Source organism: Dermochelys coriacea, chromosome 11 (genome assembly GCF_009764565.3).
Source record: "Dermochelys coriacea isolate rDerCor1 chromosome 11, rDerCor1.pri.v4, whole genome shotgun sequence".
Classification (NCBI taxonomy): domain Eukaryota; kingdom Metazoa; phylum Chordata; order Testudines; family Dermochelyidae; genus Dermochelys; species Dermochelys coriacea.
The window spans coordinates 33,157,355-33,179,499 of NC_050078.2; the positions used below are offsets into that span (position 1 = coordinate 33,157,355).

Here is a 22,145-nt window from a genome sequence, read left to right on the forward strand (position 1 = left end):
ATTAACTAGTTATTAACTAGTTAAGGGCTATTAACTAACAGAGTTTCTATTGCTTAGTGCTATAAATTTGCATGGCATTTCCAGGAAGGAAGAGATGGCCCCTGCGTCAAAACGCTTACAATCTGTAATAGGCAAGCACAGGAAACAAACGAGAAGGTAGCAACAAGGTGACAAAAATACAGAAGATGACGAACTATATATTGAAACTTCAAAGAATGGATTTTGAAATACGATAGATGAGGCTTGGAAAGCTAGTCAAACAAGTGTATTTGCTTTAAGGAGGGACTCTTGAAACATTAAGACAGGGATGTCACGTCAGATGTAAGGGGCAATATGAAAAAGAGGCATGAATGCACTTAGGGCAAAGACAAAAAGCATAAAGGCAAGTATTGACAGAGTGCAAGTTATAAAGGTAGAGAGTAGGGGAAACAAGGTTTAAGATGTAGGCAGGGACAGAGGAGTTGAACAGCACCTTGAAAGCAAGGATGAGATTTGCATAAACTAGATACAGATACATGGAGAACTGAAGAGGTCGTAGGGAGAATGAGATAGTGTCAGACCAGTATGAAAGGAAAATAATTTACACTGCAATATGCAGACACATTGAGGAGCAGAGCATCAGGGTGTCTGGAGAGAACAAAGTGACAATACTTTTAAGTTACAATAGTAATGGGAATGTCTAAGAAAGCATCTTTAGAAGAATTTTTTTTTCTTTACTTACTTTTTAAAAGGAATATATCAGAAGTTTAGTATAGTCAAGTAGCTTTTTATCATGGCTGAACAGTAACCATATTACTGAAACAAAAGGAGCCTAAAAAGATTTGAGAATTCTATGCTGAAATCCCAAAATCTGTTGTTTTAAGAGGATTTATTGGAATTAATTGTATGGACTGCTAACCATACTTGTGATACACCTGGGCTGAATTTACACGAGGGTGGAACTATTTGGCATTTGTGATAGTTATTAAACACAGCATTTAGAACAAATGAATGTTTAATTATTGGTCAATCATAGTGTTTTCATTTCTGTTATGGGCTGGTCAAGACTTGTCTGACTGCTTCAGTAGGGCTTTTGCCACGTCTTTACCCTATATGCAATACTGTGTCCATAATATTTAAAACACTATAAAACAGGTACTTATATCCTGTGCAACTGGTTTCAGTGGAGCTGCTTCTGTTTACTCAAGGTCAGAATCTGGTCCTAGATGTTCAGTGATTGATCCTCTTTATATCATATTTAAATGTCTTTATTTTCCTTTCAAATACTAGGCACAGAAGTAGGATATGTCTTCATGAAGGTTAAGGTCTTAAAATGAAAGAACACCATGATTTTCAAGCAGTAAAATGAGCAGAACTTCCTGAGATCAGATATATAGGACAGTATTTAAAATGGGTGTTTACCACACAATGATGATATTTACCTCTACCGTGATAGCCATCAGGAACAGTATCCCTGATAATGTCACGGCAAACCTGGTGGCTGAACTTTGTGACTTTGTCCTCACCCATAACTATTTCACATTTGGGGACAATGTATACCTTCAAATCAGCGGCACTACTATGGGTACCCGCATGGCCCCACAGTATGCCAACATTTTTATGGCTGACTTAGAACAAGGCTTTCTCAGCTCTTGTCCCCTAATACCCCTACTCTACTTGCGCTACACTGATGACATCATCTTTATCTGGATCCATGGAAAAGAAGCCCTTGAGGAATTCCACCATGATTTCAACAATTTCCATCCCACCATCAACCTCAGCCTGAACCAGGCTACACAAGAGATCCACTTCCTGGACACTACGGTACTAATAAGCGATGGCTACATAAACACCACCCTATGCCGGAAACCTACTGACCGCTATTCCTACCTATATGCCTCCAGCTTTCATCCAGACCACACCACACGATCTATTGTCTACAGCCAAGCTCTACAATACAACCGCATTTGCTCCAACCCCTCAGACAGAGACAAACACCTATAAAATCTCTATCAAGCATTCTTACCACTACAATAGCCACCTGTTGAAGTGAAGAAACAGACTGACAGAGCCAGAAGAGTACCCAGAAGTCACCTACTACAGGACAGGCCCAACAAAGAAAATAACAGAATGCAACTAGCCATCACCTTCAGCCCCCAACTAAAACCTCTCCAATCATCATCAAGGATCTACCACCGATCCTGAAGGACGACCCATCACTCTCACAGATCTTGGGAGACAGGCCAGTCCTTGCTTACAGACAGCTCCCCAACTTGAAGCAAATACTCACCAGCAACCACACACCACACAATAGAACCACTAACCCAGGAACCTATCCTTGCAACAAAGCCTAATCATATCAGCCACACTATCAGAGGCTCGTTCACTTGCACATCTACCAATGTGATATATGCCATCGTGTGCCAGCGATGCCCCTCTGCCACGTACATTAGCCAAACTGGACAGTCTCTATGTAAAAGAATAAATGGACACAAATCAGATGTCAAGAACTATAACATTCAAAAAACCAATCGGAGAACACTTCAATCTCTTTGGTCACTCAATTACAGACCTAAAAGTTGCAATTCTTCAACAAAAAAACTTCAAAAACAGACTCAAACGAGAGACTGCTGAACTGGAATTAATTTGCAAACTGGATACAATTAACTTAGGCTTGAATAGAGACTGGGAGTGGATGGGTCATTACACAAAGTAAAACTATTTCCCCATGTTTATTCCCCCCACCCCATCCCCCACTGTTCCTCAGACATTCTTGTCAACTGCTGGAAATGGCCCACCTTGATTATCACTACAAAAGGTTTCCCCCCCCCCGCTCTCCTGCTGGTAATAGCTCACCTTAAGTGATCACTCTCATTACAGTGTGTATGGTAACACCCATTGTTTCATGTTCTCTATGTATATAAATCTCCCCACTGTATTTTCCATTGCGTGCATCCGATGAAGGGAGCTGTAGCTCACAAAAGCTTATGCTCAAATAAATTTGTTAGTCTCTAAGGTGCCACAAGTACTCCTTTTCTTTTTGCAAATACAGACTAACATGGCTACTACTCTGAAACCTGTGATACTGTTTACAACACCTCTGTTGGTAGAATAAGAATCACTCAAAACAGTGCAATACATTTAACTATTACAGATAGTAAATGTCCAGTTTTTAATGACATCCACTGAATGTTTATAACATCAGCTTCTTGAGTAACCAGAGATCTGGCAGGCTGATGCTGACAATAAACTTGAATGCATATAGCAGTGACACTAAGTTAGTCTCCCAGACTTGAAGAAGAGCTCTGTGTAAGCTCGAAATTTTGTGTCTCTCACCTACAGAAATTGGTCCAATAAAAGATATTTCCTCACCCACATTGTCATGCTACAAAATAGTCAGGAGAAAAGAGTTTGAGAGTGGGTCCACCTCAATTTGCTAGGGTTCACCTCCTCCAGTAAACATGTAAAAACTACAACTTGCTCTGTGCGTACCTGTGTTCTGAAACATATTAGCTACCTCGTTTTAAAAAGCACACCTTTTCATACTGTAGACAAGGAGATAGGGAAAGTGATCACCTTAAGAAGAGGGGTCTGGAATACTCTTATGGACAATACAACAGCAAGTTCTTGCAGACAGATGAGATAGTAGTATGACTGACAAGGGAAGATAATTAAACATGCTCCAGTTCTTGGTTCTGAGGGTTTGAGTGTGATGAACACAATAGATGAAAGGTTTCCGAGTAGCAGCCGTGTTAGTCTGAATTCGCAAAAAGAAAAGAAGTACCAAAATGCATCCGATGAAGTGAGCGGTAGCTCACGAAAGCTTATGCTCTAATAAATTTGTTAGTCTCTAAGGTGCCACAAGTACTCCTTTTCTTTTTACAATAGATGAAAGTAAAAGAGGAGCATGGAGTATAGTTTATGTATAAAAAGCAGACTCTCCAGTAAGAAAAGAGGTAGCTGTTTTTGGAATACAACTCAATATTCTGCCATCAAATGTCTAGGGACCAATTGGTATCCTCACTGCATTGTGAATTACTGTTGCGGTCAGAAGAGTTTCAGCTTGTAGGCTATTCAGGCCCCTTTTGTAATAGATAAAAGCCAATAATGGTTGGACTGGTCACATTTCTACACAAGGGACACCAATTTACTATCAAAAAGGAGAAACAGCATTGTGTGTTTATGGGGCACTGGAGGGGCATAAGTGCATTTAGAGGGTCAGAAAAGGGTAAAGGATAAACAGCTAAAAATATGCAGACATGTGTACATTGGCCAAACTGGAGAGTCTCTACGCAAAAGAATAAATGGACACAAATCAGACGTCAAGAATCATGACATTCAAAAACCAGTCTGAGAACACTTCAACCTCCCTGGTCACTCAATTTCAGACCTAAAAGTCGCAATTCTCCAACAAAAAAAACTTCAAAACTCCAATGAGAAACTGCAGAATTGGAATTAATTTGCAAACTGGACAGCATTAAATTATGCTTGAATAAAGACTGGGAGTGGATGGGTCATTACACGAAGTGAAAACTATTTCTCCATGCTAATTTTCCCCCTACTGTTACTCACACCTTCTTTGTCAACTGTTTGAAATGGGCCATCCTGATTATCACTACAAAAGTTTATTTTCTCCTGCTGATAATAGCCACCTTAATTGATTAATCTTGTTACAGTTGGTATGGCAACACCCATTTTTTCATGTTCTCTGTGTGTATATATATATTCCTACTGTATTTTCCACTGCATGCATCCAATGAAGTGGGTTTTAGCCCACAAAAGCTTGTCCAAATAAATTTGTTAGTCTCTAAGGTGCCACAAATACTCCTTGTTTTTTTTTTGTTTGTTTTTGTTTTTTTACAAATATAGAGGCATAGTTATTTAGTTATCTAAGGCAACTGGCAAGTATTTAAGTGTCCCAATTCCATGGACCTCTTTGAAAATATCAGTCTATGCCTCTCAAAATATCTCAGGACTTCTTCTTGATTCCACTTTCCTACTGAACTAGGAAAAAATGACCATCTTCACACTCCTTTTGTCTTCAGACAAGGCACCAATATCAAAAATAGTGAAGTTCTCCTTAGCATCAGACCTTCAGTGCAGTCTTTACTTTTGCCCATTTGTTTTCCTCCAACGATCTTCCATGTGCCCAACAGATCACTCAAAATCCCACCCTAATCCCTTCCCCCATTTTTAACTTCAGTTCAACTCCTCAACCTTTGAGTTTCTATTTAAAATGACAAACACAAACCAGTAAGTGACACAAATGTAACAATTGCTCCAGGTACAGAAACAGGGGAGGGAAAAAATGTAACAGAAGAGGGGATTGCTGAGTTCTTGTTTATAGCTTTCTGTATGTCTTGACACCAGTGGGTTGAAACCCAATTGAAATCTTCTATTGATGAAGGGCTATCAGGTCCATGGTGCTTCTAATCCAAGCATGGATCTGTGGAGAAGAGTTCAGGATGAAGAACACTAACTGGGACAGAATTAGAAAGTTCTGATTTAAAGAAAGTCAGTATCATTTACAAAAAGAGATGAGAACCAACAAATATAGGTTACATTATGAGGGAAATGACAACAAAAACATTTTGACAGACAAAAGCTCTGGACATTCTGTAATTTACCCAGCTTTGGATGCAATAGTGAAAATAGTCAAATTTTGTAAGTAGTATACATGGTAAACTATCTAAATAGATAAAGAACTGTCCTGGTTTTAAAGCCAAGTGATGCTTGGTGAATTGAAACAATAGAGGTGGAAGGTGGCACCTAAGAGCAGTAATAGGACAAAATCTACCGATGATTCAGACCTGGTAGTTAAAGGAAACAGACAACACAAATAAGAGGGGAGGAGGGACTGTGAAAATCAGAATGATTTCTACAGACTAAAATCTAACGCCAATAATTGCCTTATCCAGCTCAGTTTGGAGACTGAGGCTTGGGTCCAAAAAATGAAATTTGAATGATTTCTACTGTTTCATGGTTATGCTACAAACTACTCTGCAAGAAGAGAAATTTGGAGGTAATGACAGATAAAATTCTAATACCTTCAGCACTATGCTTAATGGCAGTAAAAAGCATGCAAACACCTGGGATATATAAAGAGAGGTATTATTAAATATACTGTGTCCTGGGAAATTCCTTACTTGTGTATGAGGCAGAAACGTGACCACATTTGCATGCAAATCTTATGAACTGATACAAAATTATTCTTCAACTGCTCCATTTCTAAATTTAACAAACAAGTCTGGAGTATCTAAAAAGCATAATAAGATTGCAACATGTATAGCAGAACATTCCAATGCATTTGAAGGTTGTTAGAGGGTGCATGTTTAAACAGTATTCTGAGGTAAAATATATTTTATACTTTTGGTGGGACGGATTTTGTAAAGACTCCCCAGATAAGCTTGGCATCAAGGTACAAGAAAGTAAGGAAGTTACCCAAGCCTGCATCTTAAAACACCTAAAAATCTTAGATTTTTAGATGTTTTGCACGTCCCAAGCCACCCAAAAAAAAATAAAATTAAAAAAAATAGTGCTTGAGAATGTAGTGTGGAACAGCAACGATCTAATAAAAGCCTATATGGAGAAAATTCTAATTAACATTTTTAGGACTGAGTGTGAGTATTTTAGGTAGATTGCTGGACATAAACATCAAATCTACTTCAAAAATTCTGACTAAAGTTCACATTTAATTCATTTCACTTAGAGCATTTGGAGCATATAGACCGGGGTGGGCAAACTTTTTCGCCCGAGGGCCACATCTGGGTGGGGAAACTGCATGCAGGGCCATGAATACAGGGCTGGGGCAGGGGTCTGGGAGGGAGTGCAGGGTGCAGGGAGGGGCTCAGGGCAAGGGGTTGGGGCAGAGGAGGGGTGTAGGATTTACGAGGGGGCTCAGAGAAGGGGGTTGGGTGCAGGAGGGGTGCAAGGTGCGGCAGAGGGCTCAGGGCAGGGGGTTGGGGGTGCAGGAGGGGGCGCACAGCGGGGAAGGGCGCTCAGAACAGTGGTGCAGGGAGGGGCGCGGAGTGCAGGAGGGGGCTCAGGACAGGGAGTTGAGTGCAGGAGGGGTGCGAGGTATGGCAGGGGGCTACAGTGCAGGAGGGGTACAACAGGGGGCTCAGGACAGGGAGTTGGGATGCAGAAGGGGGTGCACAGTGTGGGAGGGGGCTCAGGACAGTGGTGCAGGGAGGGGTGCGAGGTGTGACAGGAGGCTGCGGTGCAGGAGAGGTGCGACAGGGGGCTCAGGACAGGGGTTTGGAGTGAAGGAGGGGGTTGAGGTGGAGGCAAGGGGGCTCAGGGCAGGGAATTGGGTCCGGGGTGTAGGAGGGGTTTGAGATGTGGGCTCCGGCCTGGCACCGCTTACCTGGAGCGGCGCCCCATGCTCCTGGCCAGCAATCTAGTTATTGACAGCTGGTACTGTCCAAGTGTCTTCCTTTCTAACCACAAGGAGACAGAGTTCTAGCCTCCAGTTTTCTATTGCTTGGACATAAGTAACTTGGGACTCAGTGAAGCAAAGTACTTAAACACATGTCTAACTAAGCAAGTGAGTAAGCCTACTTCAGTGCAACTACTTATGCTTAAAGTTAGGCATATGCTTAAGTACTTTGCTGAATTGAGGCCACTAATAGTACTTCCATTCCCTGATAGATAGGAAATCCCACATAGGAAGATAGGGGAATCTTTCCTCAAAGTGTCAGAAAGTTCTTTTTGCTATGAAATTCAATGTTATCTTCCCATGCATGATCTTCATTGCAGACAATGGAGTTTTAAAGGCCAATACTATAATCTTACATCTTTAGCCATGAATCATCAGCTTTTTAAAGTTATTTACCTTATCTTTGATTTTGTCAGCTCTGGCATCCAAAAGCGGGTTTTTGTTTTGTTCCTGGTTACATTTGCGACCTCCCCCTCCTGAGGTTATAGCTTTTGCTTGTCCTGCAGAACTTGCAGTGGTAGTAAGCAATATGGATGTGTTGATCCCAGATACTGATGTTGTACTGTTCCCATTTACTGATCCATTCACACCTTAAAAAAAAAAAAAAAAATTAAAAACTGTGGTTTACAGAATTGTAGACATAAAGCAGTCACTTCTGTGGTGAGTTATTGTCATATTAGCCTATATTAGGGGTACCTGTAGCAAGAGGTACAGATAAAGACATATAAATATTCACACAAAGACTTATTTAAATTCTAAAATATATTGTCCTATAAAACACTGCTACCGCAAGAAAAGGAGTAATTTGGAGGAGGGGGTTGTTGTTTGTTGTTGTTTTTGAGGAAAACATGACAATACCAATAAGGAGACATAAAAGACAAGCTTGAATAATTTGTAGTTTACTGTCTATTAAGAACTGTCTATTTTCAACAATGAACTTAGAGATTAGTCAGTAAAGATACAATTTACTCTGTTGCAAAATAAAGATCTTATAAACATACACCGTGCCAAGCCTCTGCTAGGAGGAATCCCTTCATATCTTAAAGGCAAAGAGAGAAGTGTGTGTAGGAAGCTGCATCCACAGCTTGTTATTGTACAAGGCCTATTGGGGAGTGGAGAGATATCAATGAAAAAAAAGTGAGAAACTTGAAAGAATTTCATTTGAAATCAGACAAGTTTTAGTTTTACAAATTAGTTTCAAAAGCTAAGTTTTTCAAGAGGTAATCCTTGACACACACATAATTACCCATTCTGGGGTTCTGGAATCTTGAGCACGTGGACTTGGGAGCATGGAAGAGGTTGCCAAAAATTTCCTGACTACTGCCCATCCATCAAGATCTCAGTTAAACAATATAAATTATAATTTATACTATATAGAGAGAGGATATGTGATGGCACTGGATAAAGGTTTTATTGGTGAGAATTTGGAATGATTGCAGTAAGAAATCTGAAGGCCATGTTCAACTGGTGCACCGTCCTCTGTTTTAAAGAGTTGGCATTTAGAGGCTTGCACGACTAAGACAAGTCCTGAACTCAGCACCTGGCCCAAATACCTGGGCTTAATGACACACAGGGTGCGGGTGTGTGCAGGGGGAGGGGCCCTCTATCACTACCACCAGCCAAATCTCCTGGGGAAGCGAGGTGAAAAAACAAGAACATCTGTAAAATTATGATATCCCATGGCTCTTCCCCACCTTTCCCTGCATTCTGCTGCCCTGGAGGTGGGTACAGTCCCCCACAGCCAACTTTGACTACATAATGGAACTATATTCACTACAGGTGACCAAATATGGACTTATATATCAACCTACTCCTTTAAAAACAAATCTGCTATGCATACTCTGTATGCAGTGGTCTAGATATAATCATAGAAAAACAAGAAATCAGAAATATATGTCCTAGAAGTGGTGTTTAGTGACTGAAAGTCCAGTCTTATAGATACCTGATGCCCCACTGCCAAAATAAACTCATACTAAATTGTTTAGATATGGCAAGGATGATGATGATGAATTCAAAGTAAAACTCATGCACACTACCAGAAACAGATGATATAGGGCTCAGGCTTGTTTTATTCATGTTACAACTTCAGCTGTTACCTTTTTCTAAACCACCTCGACTATTTTTCCCTGTAGTTCTTGAATGGAATGAACTGGAATCATGATTCTGGACAGGAGGAGCAAATAGTGGTGGAATTCCCAGAAGAGGTGGAAAAAAAGCAGCCCCTGTACGAGTGTGCACATCTGTTCGCCACCATTCTGTACCTCAAAGAAGAAAAAGGAAAAAACCCAAACATTAGTTCTCCCACTCAATTTATTTTTTTAATCTTCATCTAATGAAGCTTCTGTATGCAATTTACAGCAGATCCACAAAATAAATTCTGCCTGTTTTAAAGTTGGGAGAGGATTTATCAAAAGTGTCTAAGTGACTTAGAAGGACAAGTGTCACTGACTTTCTCTGGAATTTACTTCTGAAGTCATTTAAGAGCTTTTGAAAATTACACCCTCAATTTTTATTCATTCCCATTTTGAAAACAAGCATGTGAAAAAAAAACACAAGTTTCAATACTGAGGTGATCACACCAAAATTACATTGGTGCTCGAGAACACCATCAGGAAATACAGTCACTTTTGCATGCTTATCGTCCACCCGGTGAAGAGTGAAAGTGAGTCACTGCTGTGCCTCTTAAGAGGTACAGTCCAGAACTCCCAAGCCAGGGAGACAAGACTCTACAGTGCCTTTATGTCACGTTTGAACCCTCCCAGTTTTGATCTACTCTTGGTTCTCTATCATAACTTTAACACCCTTGGGGACCTCTCCAAGTTGAGACAGCCTGAGGCTTCCCTGTGGTAAACAATGATGCCAGGAACCTGTACAGCTCTGCCCCAGACATGACCATTGTGCCCCCATCCCTGCCTCAGTTTGCCACCTAAACCAACACTTGGGGGGAAAAGGTCCTTAAAAGGCAATCTTTTAATTGTTTTTTTACAGAACATGCACAAGGGGGTGGGGGGTGGGGAAATCCTCCCACAGCCAGAAAGGGCTGTCAGGGCTCCTTTATGCCACTCCTGCATTTCTACACAACATAAAGAGGTCTGAATATCTCACTTTGGAATAAACTGATATATCACATTGAAATAAACTGATAACATAACATGGTTTGTTGTGTTTCTAACAAAACAGGAAACTAGTTTTAGTCTTGATTAATTAATGAAATCTCCTTTTTCAGGCAGATCAAATATATAACCATTTGACATGGTCCCTTTAAAATTCAATTATTTTGGTTACTAACAGAGCAAAATCTTAGAATTTTTATGGCATCTTTCACCTGGAAAGTGCCCAAGATACTATATATTAAATATTGTACACAAAACAGAGACAAGGTGGGTGAGGTAATATCTTTTCATTGGACCAACTTCTGTTGGTGAAAGAGAGGAGCTTTTGACCTTACAGCTCAAGCTAGTCCAATAAGAGACATTACCCCCTCTATAATATCCTAGGATGAACACAGCTACAACATCACTGCAAACAGACTGCACATATGGCATCTCGGACACACAGCCATCTCTGATGCAGAGATTGGTAGTGAGGTAGACAAGCTGTGGACCGTTCACTGTCCAACAGTGTTGATGCCAGAGCTTGTATGGGGATCCATGACGACATACGGATCTGCCCAAGAGAATGATTTTGCAGTATCAGGGCCATAGTTTGTAATATCTGCTGAAGTTACTGCAGTGGAGCCAACTTAAAAACAAACACATTTATTCAGCAACAAACCAAAACACACAGCATAATCCAGAAAAGAACTTTTACATCACTTCTAAAGGAATAAAACTGTTCAAAGAACAAGCTCCTTTGCTTAAAAAAATAAAATACAATAAAATAAATAAATAAAAACAACCCCCAAAACTTGTAAAACAACTGGTTCATGTTTTGGCAAGGGAAGACCTTTTAGAAATTTCACTTAAATAAAAGTGGGCAGAAGTCAAGATCTTATACTACTTGTAACAAGGGAGTGACAGAAATAAGATCTGTAAATGCAAATATGACATAGGTACAAAACAAGCTTGGTCTTAATAAAACAAAGCAGTTAAGCAAGTATGTACTGCTACATAAAATACTGTAGCTTCTGAAAGAGACAGGGAACTTACAGTTTCCTTCATGGCTTGCCACACTGTTTGTTGTTTGTTTGTGTTTGTTTTTGTTTTTTAAGTGGTGGTAGCAGCTCTTTTGATTGGGTTGATCAACATTAAGGAAAGAAATTGTTATAATATATTATGCTATATTACTCGCCAAAAAACCCCCCAAATAACCTCTCTCAGTGTTGCTGATCAGGCCAATGGAGCATAAGATAATAGAGTAAGCTTCCAAGGGAAATAATGGAATTTCTATTACCAATATGATTAAAAGTATAGACTGACAGAGCACTAGAAAATACACAGTAGGGAACAATCTGCACAGGTAACAGGATAGACTAGATGACAAATACGCCTTTTATATCTGATTCATATCATTTTCTGAATTAGTGTCCTCCTCTTGGAAATTGCTCCTTTAAGGGTTTGTGTGTGCAATTATGCTTTAAAAAAAAACAAATATACTTTAAAAAAGCAGCAGGCATATGCATCAGCTTTGATTAAGTTCTGTGTGATCAAGTTGAGACCCTGAAGAATCCAGGATTAAACAAAGACTGGCTACCCAACTACAAAAGCAGTTTCTCCTCCCTTGGGGTTCACACCTCAGCTACTAGAAGAGGGCCTCATCCTCCCTGATTGAACTAACTTCATTATCCCTAGTCTGATTCTTGCTTGCATATTTATACCTGCCTCTGGAAATTTCCACTACATGCATCCGACTAAGTGGGTATTGACCCATGAAAGCTTATGCCCAATACGTCTGTTAGTCTATAAGGTGCCACAGGATTCTTTGCCGCTTTTGAAGAATCCATTGCTCCGCTCCACAGGAATGCTTCATTTTTAAAGAGATGATACCAACTTCGATACAGTTTGAAGACGGAAATTGTACCAACAGGAGGCAAATTCTGCTGTTATTTACACTGATGTCAATTTCTCTAGTGAAGGTAATAAAGTTACACCTGATTTATACCAGTGTAAGTGAGAGTAGAATTTAGCCTTTTATTTTAAAACAGAATTACTATTCAAGAAGAGCATTTGGAAGGGAAGGTTAGATTACGTAAGTGTCACATTTTACATTCATTGGCTGACACTATTAATGGTTATGAAAACTGGATTGTGAACAATGTCGGTGACAGACAGACTGAGCTTTTAACCTGCCATGGTGTCACTCAGTATGGAGTATGTAAACAAAACAAAGAGCAATGAATTCACAGTAAAATGTGGTGATTACTGCTCAGGAAAAGGTAAGAATATTTGAGATGTATCAAGATGTGGAGACCACCTGAGAAAGAGAATGCATTACTATGTGCTAAGAAGGGAACACAAAGAGAATAGTGATAGGGAAACACAAAGGATGGAATCACACAAATACCAACCAAGAAAATTGCTTGTCCCTGGTGCGAAGGGCCACCTTCAAAAGATTCAAATGACAAAGAATGGCTATGTACAGTTATATAGCTATGTAAAGTTTCTATATTGTCTGATATTATACCAAATGGGATGTATGAACTGAAGACAGTCTTTTAGCAGGACAGCAAAGCACAATTCTGTGAGAAAACATAAAACTTAAGATTCTCTCTCTATGCAAGTCTTAGTCATAAAAAAACTGTACCTTTATAGGTAAGATGCTTCCGGGTTAACTGAAGCACCCAAGAGGTCTCTTTTCCAAGACCATCACTGAAAAGCAGATACGTAATGATTTAGGGCCAGATCCTAAGAGATGCTGAGGAAATGCATCTCTCATTAAGAATACTGTTTATTTACTTCAAAACACAAAGAATTGACATCTATGGTAAATGTGGATGTTCAACACTCTCAGAATAAGGCTTTGAGTAAGTAACTGTCATTCTATTGCACCAACATCCAGTAGATAAATGGTTCCAGGTGCATGAATCATTCAGCATAACAGAGACAAATCACTGAACAACAATATTTTCCCAGGATCAATGTCTCCTGAATGAATGTAATTTTAACCTTCTAGACTTCACCTCAATATGCATTTCTCTAAATGCCTTGCCTCTGCCTAGGTGTGGACCTTTATCTAGTGACAACGTTCTACTTCTGTTTTATTGATATGATTTCTAAAAAATAACTAGGTCATTTTGGCAAACAAAGTAAAAGATTACAAGAGAACTAGCTATAAGGTTTGTTCAGGGTTTTTAATCAAGAGAAGATGAGTAAGCCAAGTGGAATTCTGCAGGCAGAATGCTATTCTTCCACATTCTTTTTTTTTTTTTTTTTTAAATACAGTCTTTACACAGTGTTAAGTCCGTAGAAAAGAGAATACCTTTCTCATGAGAAAATATGCTGTTGCAATCTACAGAAGACTCAGTTAGGAAAACACTTCACTTTACCAGGAGACAAATTTTGACACACACACTTCTCTAGGATGCTCAATGTGTATTAAGACATGAGGTTTTGTTTCCACAGAGAAGGGATTTAGAGAGTTCTAAATACTAGCAGAATATCTGACACCCTAAGCTTGAAGTCAGATGCTACTGGTGCACAACCATCTCCCACAGAATTCTGCAATTTGCTTTAGGATAGGGCTTATTAGAGCTTATTCTACAGATTTTACAAGATGCCACCATGAATAAAAACTTATTACCTGTAACAACAGTTATCTAAGGGAGAGCAATAATCATCATTACCCTAAATCAGTGTCTACAGAAGTTCCATACTTTGGGATCCTACTGAGTTGCTACAACTTGACAATTCATAGGTACCTATTCACTTGGGGTAAAATTTTCAAAATTAGCTACAGAACCCAGGTTCCAAGTCCCATTTACAAAAGTGACAGGCATTTAGGATCCTAAGTCCCATTGACTTTCAATGAGACATGGGCACCCTAAGTCATTAAAGTGCTTTTGGAAATTTTTCCCACTGTCCTTGATCCCAAAGTGAAGAAAAAATTCATGATTCTTATCAATCAATCACAGCTTGAGCTGACAAAAGACAAGTAAAATCAACCATTATCTCTTGAGCTTGGTTAGAACTTTCACTATTACAGGTGTCGGACAGAAAACACAACTGAAAAAGGGAGAATAGATCCATTACCCTTCCAACTTTTCTCCATATTAAATAAATACCTTCCAGTCTTATTGTTTGTGATGAACACATCCACCTAATAGAAACAAAGACATGTTAAGATGGAAAAAAAAAACCAACTGTCTGTCTGGTTAAACCTCACTACTGGCAAGAACACTTACTACTTCAGTTACACACTACAGTGGTTCTTAGAGAACCACTCTTGAGGGGCTATTAATGAGAATCTCAGCCAATCTGCAATGTTTTCCTTTCCTCACATTGTAAATTACACTCAGGAATCTCCTAGACCTTGCCCAGTCCCAGATCTTGAGGTCTTTGACACAGGAAAGTTGAACCTCTTCTACTTTGCTTATTGATGTAAAATAAATCACTATTTGAATTAGGACAGTTCATTGTTTCTTCTTCAGAAGGTTGAATATTCTTTGTAACAGATGTTTACCTGGAAAAGGTGCTAGTTGGGGATGTGCTGCTAAGGCTGTGGGAGTACCAAGTGTTCCCAAGCCACCAAACTCTGAATGCCCTGAGCTGGCTGTATGTAGACCAAAGACTGGGTGGCTGACCATTGGGAAGGCACTCGGCACTGTGGACAGGTTACACGGTTGATCCCCAGCTGTTCTGAATAAATGTCCTGAGGGGAAAAAACAACACTTGAAATTGTACTATCAAAAACAGATGCTAATCATGTGAAGCCCAAACCTCATGCTTATAGAAAGTTTATAAAAATCTTTTCACACTTTTTAAAGAACTGTTGTGTAGTTTTACATGTGGTATCCTTTGTTATTGCCATTTGCTTCCTATAAAACACAGATATTATCTGGAAACATTAACAATCCTAATACAAAATTTGAAATATAAAAGATGGTAAAAAGATATAGCATTTATCACTGTAATTATTTTAGTAGTCGAAAGTTTTTTATTCCCTTTAGATAAGTGGTGCAGGTTCAGAGATAAACCATGGGCCCTGCATAACCAAAACTGACAACAAACAACAACATTGTCAGGTCTATCCTTATATGAGAGAGAGAGAGAGAGAGAGAGAGAGAGAGAGAGAGAGAGAGGATGTATTCTGCAGTCTTGACTCAAGCAAACTCCCATTTTACTTCAAATAGGAGGACCTGCAAATCAGGCCTTGTACAAACAAACAAATCTAAATCATGTTTGGAGTATTTAAAGTTTGTGCATTTGTTACTACAGCCCAAAACTTTCAAAAGACTCTATAAATCTTTCTGGAGCCATAAAACAAGCTGTATTAAAACTAGCTTCAGAAATCTTTTACTTAGAGTAATCTCTGTTTCAATCAATGGGTATCAACTATTGATTATCCTGTTAAAAAAACCACAGTCCAACTACATGTACACCAGTTGGTACTCCTACATCTAATATTCTGATAGAACACACAACACAATTCTAGTAGATTACAAAGGAAAATTATATTTTTCCTTTTCAGCAGGTATGTTTGTATGTCTCTAACATATCATGTTCAACTCTCTATTCAGCTATTGGTTCAGACAATGTATCAAGTAGTAACACTAGGCACACTGTCTGTAATTCCCAGAATCATCCCTAATACCTTTCATAAATATATAAAAGACAGATATAAAAATTGTTACCCACAAGTCATCTGTTACAATAGTTGATTTTAATGAGAGAATGTATATTTTTTTATTAGCAGCTCAGCCACTTCATTCCTAAATTCCTTCAGAACTCTTATAGAATACCATCATGCAGTCCTGTTCCTGGCTGCAGTTTAGCACTTCCTCATCTGAAGACACCTCAATGTCATATTTGAAAGGACTACCTCTGAGGCAGACACTGTTTAAAAGCACGCTTTTGTGACTGTGATATAGTTTCTTAGCTAGCCTCCATGCTGAGTAAAGATTTTAATCTTTTTATTTTTTATTGGCTTAATTTTAAAAACAAAATACCACTTTCTAAAATGCACTAATTTTTGGTATGACCCTTCCCATGTGGTGGTTGAACTTAATTATACTGTGGTCTCACTTAGTGGTCCAACTGCAGTTAACTTTTGAAACAAATCATGTCCACCTCTTCTGTTGTGGACTCCAGAACTACCTGATCCAAGAAGATCAGATAAACATATTGATTAATTGCTTTTCTAAATACTGTTCTGTTTTGAGACACGAGCAGTTTATATAGAAGGTAGGTCACCCATTATTAGTGCTTTATTAGATTTAATTGCCTCCTGTCTCCCTCACATTAAATACTCAATACCACTAGTCTCCACATTAAGTACTCAATATCATTTGCCCTTATCTAGAGACTGGTAATAATCCTGCTAGCATATTTGTATTCTTATTGTTTGGGTTCTGTATCTATACAGATTATACTGTGCTTTCTTCCACTAAGGAACTCTCAGATTCTATTGACTCTTCTAATGACAGTACTGCCTTGCCACTTCTACAATCTAATTTATCATTTTTGCATAGGTTATAGCTGGCAATTCTAGTATTTCAATTTTTTTCGTAATTCTACCATATTTCAGAAATGTGTCGTAGTCTATAACCAATATTATGTCATTGTTTCCTTACACTCCCCCAACTGTGTGCATCCATCTCTTATCATTTATTACTTAGATTATAAACTCTTTGGTACAGGGACCTTCTCGGTTTGTACAGCACCTAGCACAATGGTCAAGGTCCTTGACTAGGGCTCCTAGGCATTATGGTAATATAAATAATCACAATCACCACAGTCTTATTCCATTACCAGGTCTTCTAGTTCACCTACTTCAAAATTTTTGCTGTTAAAACGCTCATCCTTGCACATTTTCATCTCTGTCTTTTATTGATTGTATCTTGTCATAATTCTAGATTATGAGCTCTGTGGAGCAGGGACCGTCTCTTTTTAATTGTTTATATAGCATCTAGCACAATGTGGCTCTGACTGGGTAATGTATATCATTTGCATTGCAGTGATACCTACATCACCACTTCCTTATTCACCTCCACATGGGTATATAGTTTTTCATTTTTGACCTTTGCCCATATTTATCTTCTTTATCTGACACCTTGTTATTTTTCAGGCATTTATGTCAGCCATTCAGAGATTCATTTGTTTTAATGAAATACCCAGCAGATACTGTTGTTGGACTTGAGTTTTTCCTTAGTGCCTGTTGATTTCCCCCTAGTGCCTAGTTTAAATAATTCTCACAAACCTTGTCACAGCTTTCTGTGACAGACGTCTGATTCCACTGCAATTAACATGGAGCCCACCCCGCCTGCCTACGCTCTCCTTTTACTCACAGTGCTTAACAAATGTAATTAAATGCTGCTTCTTCACATGATGTTCTCATTCACACCTTGAGACCCTGAAGTTTCTATTGTCTAACTCAGTGGTCTTCAAAGTTTTTGGATTGCGCACCTTCACGGTGCCGCCAAAGAAACAAGAGCGGAAGACTTACCGCAGGCATGCCGCCGAAGAAAGAAGACAGGAAGACCTGCCGCAAGCGTGCAGAGCTGCCGCCAAAGAAAAAAAAGGCTAAAGTGCCGTCCGGCAGTGGTCCTCCTGCCACGCACACCCTGGGATCCTCTGGGGCACCCCCTGGGGTGTGCACACCCCACTTTGGAGACCACTGGTCTAACTGACACTTGGAGTTCACCTGGAAACATTTCAGAAAAATGACCACAGATGCTTAAGACTCTTCTGTATAATTTAAATTTAGCTTCCAGGACCTCTTTCTGACACCACTACAGCACTGGTACCAATATACAGCATAATCACAGGCTCGGCACTCAACTAGAATTTATCTGAATATGTCATGAGATCCTGCACCCTTTGCATCCTGAAGACATGTTGCAAACAGTTCAAATGATCATTTCATATTTAGCTATTTCTAATGATCAAATCCCCCATCACCACGCCTAGCTGTGTATCAGAATGGTAATTGTACCCCCTTGATGGACTTCTTTGGTGCATGAAGAACGTTCAGTCTCCTCTTTATCTATTAGAAGGAGTGTTCCAACTAAGACAGTTTGTTCTTTTGTCCCTACATGAAAATTGTACCAATAAAATTTTTAATAAATTCAAACATTTATTCTGATGCCCCATAGTACAGGTGCAGTTTGGGTCTGAGGGCAGGGCAGCAACAAGTCTTAACACCTTCCAGCCACTAATGTTTCATTTTCCTGCTGTATAATAGGAGGCTTCAGAGAAGTGACTACAGAGAATGAAGGGTGTCTGTAGTCACCTTTGCCCTCTGCAGAACCACTTATACTTGGCTGTTCAACACATTACTGCTAAATGTCCCATACTATTTTCCAGGCCTCCAAAGGGAAGGTCTATGTCTGAAACCTGTACCTCCAGGGATTTATTCATCAGCCAGCAGCTCCATCCACTATACCTACTTAATTAAATGGTCCCCAGATCCGACACTCGAAAAAAGTCACCACACTTCTGGGCAACATATTCTTTCTCATGGGTCTGCTCTCAAGAAATAAACTCTGCCAACGTATGAGACTTCTTCCACCTTTCAAACCTGATCTTTAGCCATGCCGTTTCAGTACATCTGAATTTCTCAGACAAACAGAAAGACAACACACACAAAAAAACAGTACCAACATCGAAGTATGATCCAGGGCACAATGCTGAGAATTTGGCTGATCCTTCCGCTGACCACAACCACCTGAACAACCTGTCTTTCATATTGGAGTGTACTGGTAGAAGTCATCACTGGCACTGTCTTTGGATAAGACATGTTTTCTTCATCTACTGCAGCAAAGGGAAAATGAGAGGTGTGGTGTCCTCCCTGCCTTTTCCATCAGCTCATCAACAACAGGAAGCATGGCATGGCAATTCTATTTGTAAGGGGAACCTGAGACACGTATCTTATCAATCTTGGCTCTTTAGGATTCCTGAAAGTAATTTAGTTCTAATCAGCTACTGAAATCAGCGGGGATATCAGTTCCTGCAGGGCACAGTCACTGTATTATTCTCCCCTCTGTGGATATATATTTAGCATCTCACTAATCTGCTAAAATCCAAACAGCACTCATCTCTAGGCCCATCCCACAATCATAGCACAAGAAGAGCTAGAAGAGTCCATTGGCATAAACACTGGCTGTGCCAAGAGCTTCAGTGCAGGTAAGCATAAGCAAGAAAATGCCTGTGACAGTATATCCAAGCTCCAGAGCACAAACATCTACCTCAGTGCAGAAAGGGCTTCCCCAGCACTTCTTCCAGATTTGCTGTTAGATGCAAAGATTAGAGGTACTGTCATTCACATATGTGATGGTGTTATCCATGTGATAAATTGTAAAGCCAGGTGTTCATGAATGTTCTTCACACAAAAGAGTGGAAAGATCAGGAATAGCGTGGCAAAAAACCAGTTTCCTCTATCTTTTTTAATACTCGATTATATACTTTAAAATACAACAGGAAACAAGGGCTCATTTGAATTAATTTTTTTTAAACAAAAAAAAAGGTTGTGTGGTGACTTCTTACTAGAAAACAAGTAAATGTGAAATATGTTTCACATAAAAATTCAGTAGGGCATAACCCTGTAAAAATACCACATGAAATAAGAATGACACTGTGCAACAGGGTAAAGCAATCACAATCTCTTAAGGTTACTGAATTGGAAAAGATTAAGAAAACAATGCGAATAAGACTTCTGACATAATTAAACCTGTATCCACAATACTTACTCCTGTGAGTAATTCCATTTATTTCAATGGAACTATACTATTCTAGTGAGTAAGTTATGTAGGATGAAACTTATTTTTTAAAAACCTTTTAAATATGGTAGATTTCATCCTATAAGCAAAATACAAGTTACCAATATTAACTAAACCTCACTACCTTGTGAGTTTACTTTACCAATGGCAAAAGAGAACTAACTGTTCAGAAAGGTTTAGTGACTTACCCACAGTCACACACATAGAGTCAGTGACAGAGTGGCATAAAACAGAGTCCCAACTTCCAGTTCCCTATCCTAACCATTAGGCAGCATTCCAATCCAATTAAATATTAATCAGAAACAAAAGTATGTGTTGAGATGCACGAAGACTATGAAATTCTCAACACAGAAACGCTGGATGTCAAACTACTAAAAGTTAAGAATTGGCCAAAAAAGGATGCAGACTTAATTAAGATGAGGGTGCATTCTGGAGAAATTTCTTCATATGGGGAGAATTAATCCATTGAATAGTATACCAACGGAAGTAATAGGAGCTGATGCCTTACCTATCAGTGTATGTGTGTTTTTTATTTCTTCATTTTTAAAGAAAGCAAGACAAGCAGTGAAGGAATGGAGGAAAGCCTCAAGTAGGGAGACAGGCTGATGTAATACAGAAGCATAATATTTTTCCTAGTCAGAAAGTTCCTATGCAAATTTTGACTAAACAATGTTTAGTTTTACAGTGCTACAGTTGCAACTGGTATATGCTTTTTCTGAATATCAGGCGGGGGAAAAACAATAGGGGTCATCAGTTTACTTGAGGATTAAAAACACTGCTGGAGATCATGAGCTCGGCAGGTAAAATTAAACAGTTTATGAGGATCATAGAAACTACTGGCAATTGAATAAATTATGAATAGAAAGAAAACTAATTGCAATATATCCACATGCACAAACATATTCACATTAAATTCCTTGTACGTCTTGTCAGCACTAAACACTGTGCCAGGAAAATCCATCTCTAAGCGTTAGAAAGTCTACAGATGTTACCTGTTGTGCCTTCTGGCTCCACCATAGCAGGTTCCTATTCTTGCTGGAGGGGCCTCCTCCTTCTACTGTTCCAGAAGAATTTTCATTAATGCAACTTCACCTGACACCCTAGGAGAAACTGATTGAATACTATTTTTTCTTATCTGTCATTTTCTTTCTAGCCATTTTCTTCTTTTCTTATTTCTTCAGTTTCCCCACAGTCCTCTCTCTCCCTTTCTTTATGATAATTAATAGTTATATAGTAACAAATTTGCACGAGGCTTTTCCAAAAAGAGAGAATCCCTGCCATGAAAAGATCGCAGTCTAGAAGCCAGATACTGCCACTCTTTCTCATGTTGCATAGTTCCTTAGTCTGCAAACAGACCTACTTAGATGCAGAACTCAGCAAAGTGAGAGTAGAGTAGAAGTATCTGGCCCTATATCAGAAAAGTAAAGGAAATGAAGACAAAATAAGAGGAGGAAGGGAAGGGAGAGATGAGAGTTAAAACAACGTTAATGTGAACTGTAATCTATTCATAGATTCCAATGCCAGAAGAGATCATTGGGATCATCTAGGCTAACTCCTGCATAACACAGATCATAAAACTTCCCCCAAAGAATTACTAGAGCTTATCTTTTAGAAAAAAAATCATCCAATCTAGATTTATTAGCAGAAAACTGGCAGGGCCAGCTCCAGGCACCAGCTTTCCAAGCAGGTGCTTGGGGTGGTAGTCCGTGTCCCGTGGTGACAATTCGGCAGCAGCTCCGCTGCTCTTCCCACCACAGCCGTTTTTGGGTGGGAGCTCCACTGCTTTTGCAGCAGCAGCAATTCGGCAGCGACTGCTTGGGGCGGCAAAAGTGGTAGAGAACTGTATCATGTTACACC

At 39.3% G+C, this 22,145-nt stretch overlaps 1 protein-coding gene across 1 annotated transcript in view; it reads right to left on the reverse strand.

The window, feature by feature from the left end:
- Nucleotides 1-22,145, reverse strand: part of BAZ2B (bromodomain adjacent to zinc finger domain 2B) — a 181,806-nt gene that overhangs the window by 113,255 nt on the left and 46,406 nt on the right. Inside the window, 3 exon segments of the mRNA XM_038422039.2 lie at nt 7,814-8,007; nt 9,514-9,678; nt 15,035-15,223. Coding sequence (XP_038277967.1) covers nt 7,814-8,007; nt 9,514-9,678; nt 15,035-15,223 — 548 coding nt within the window.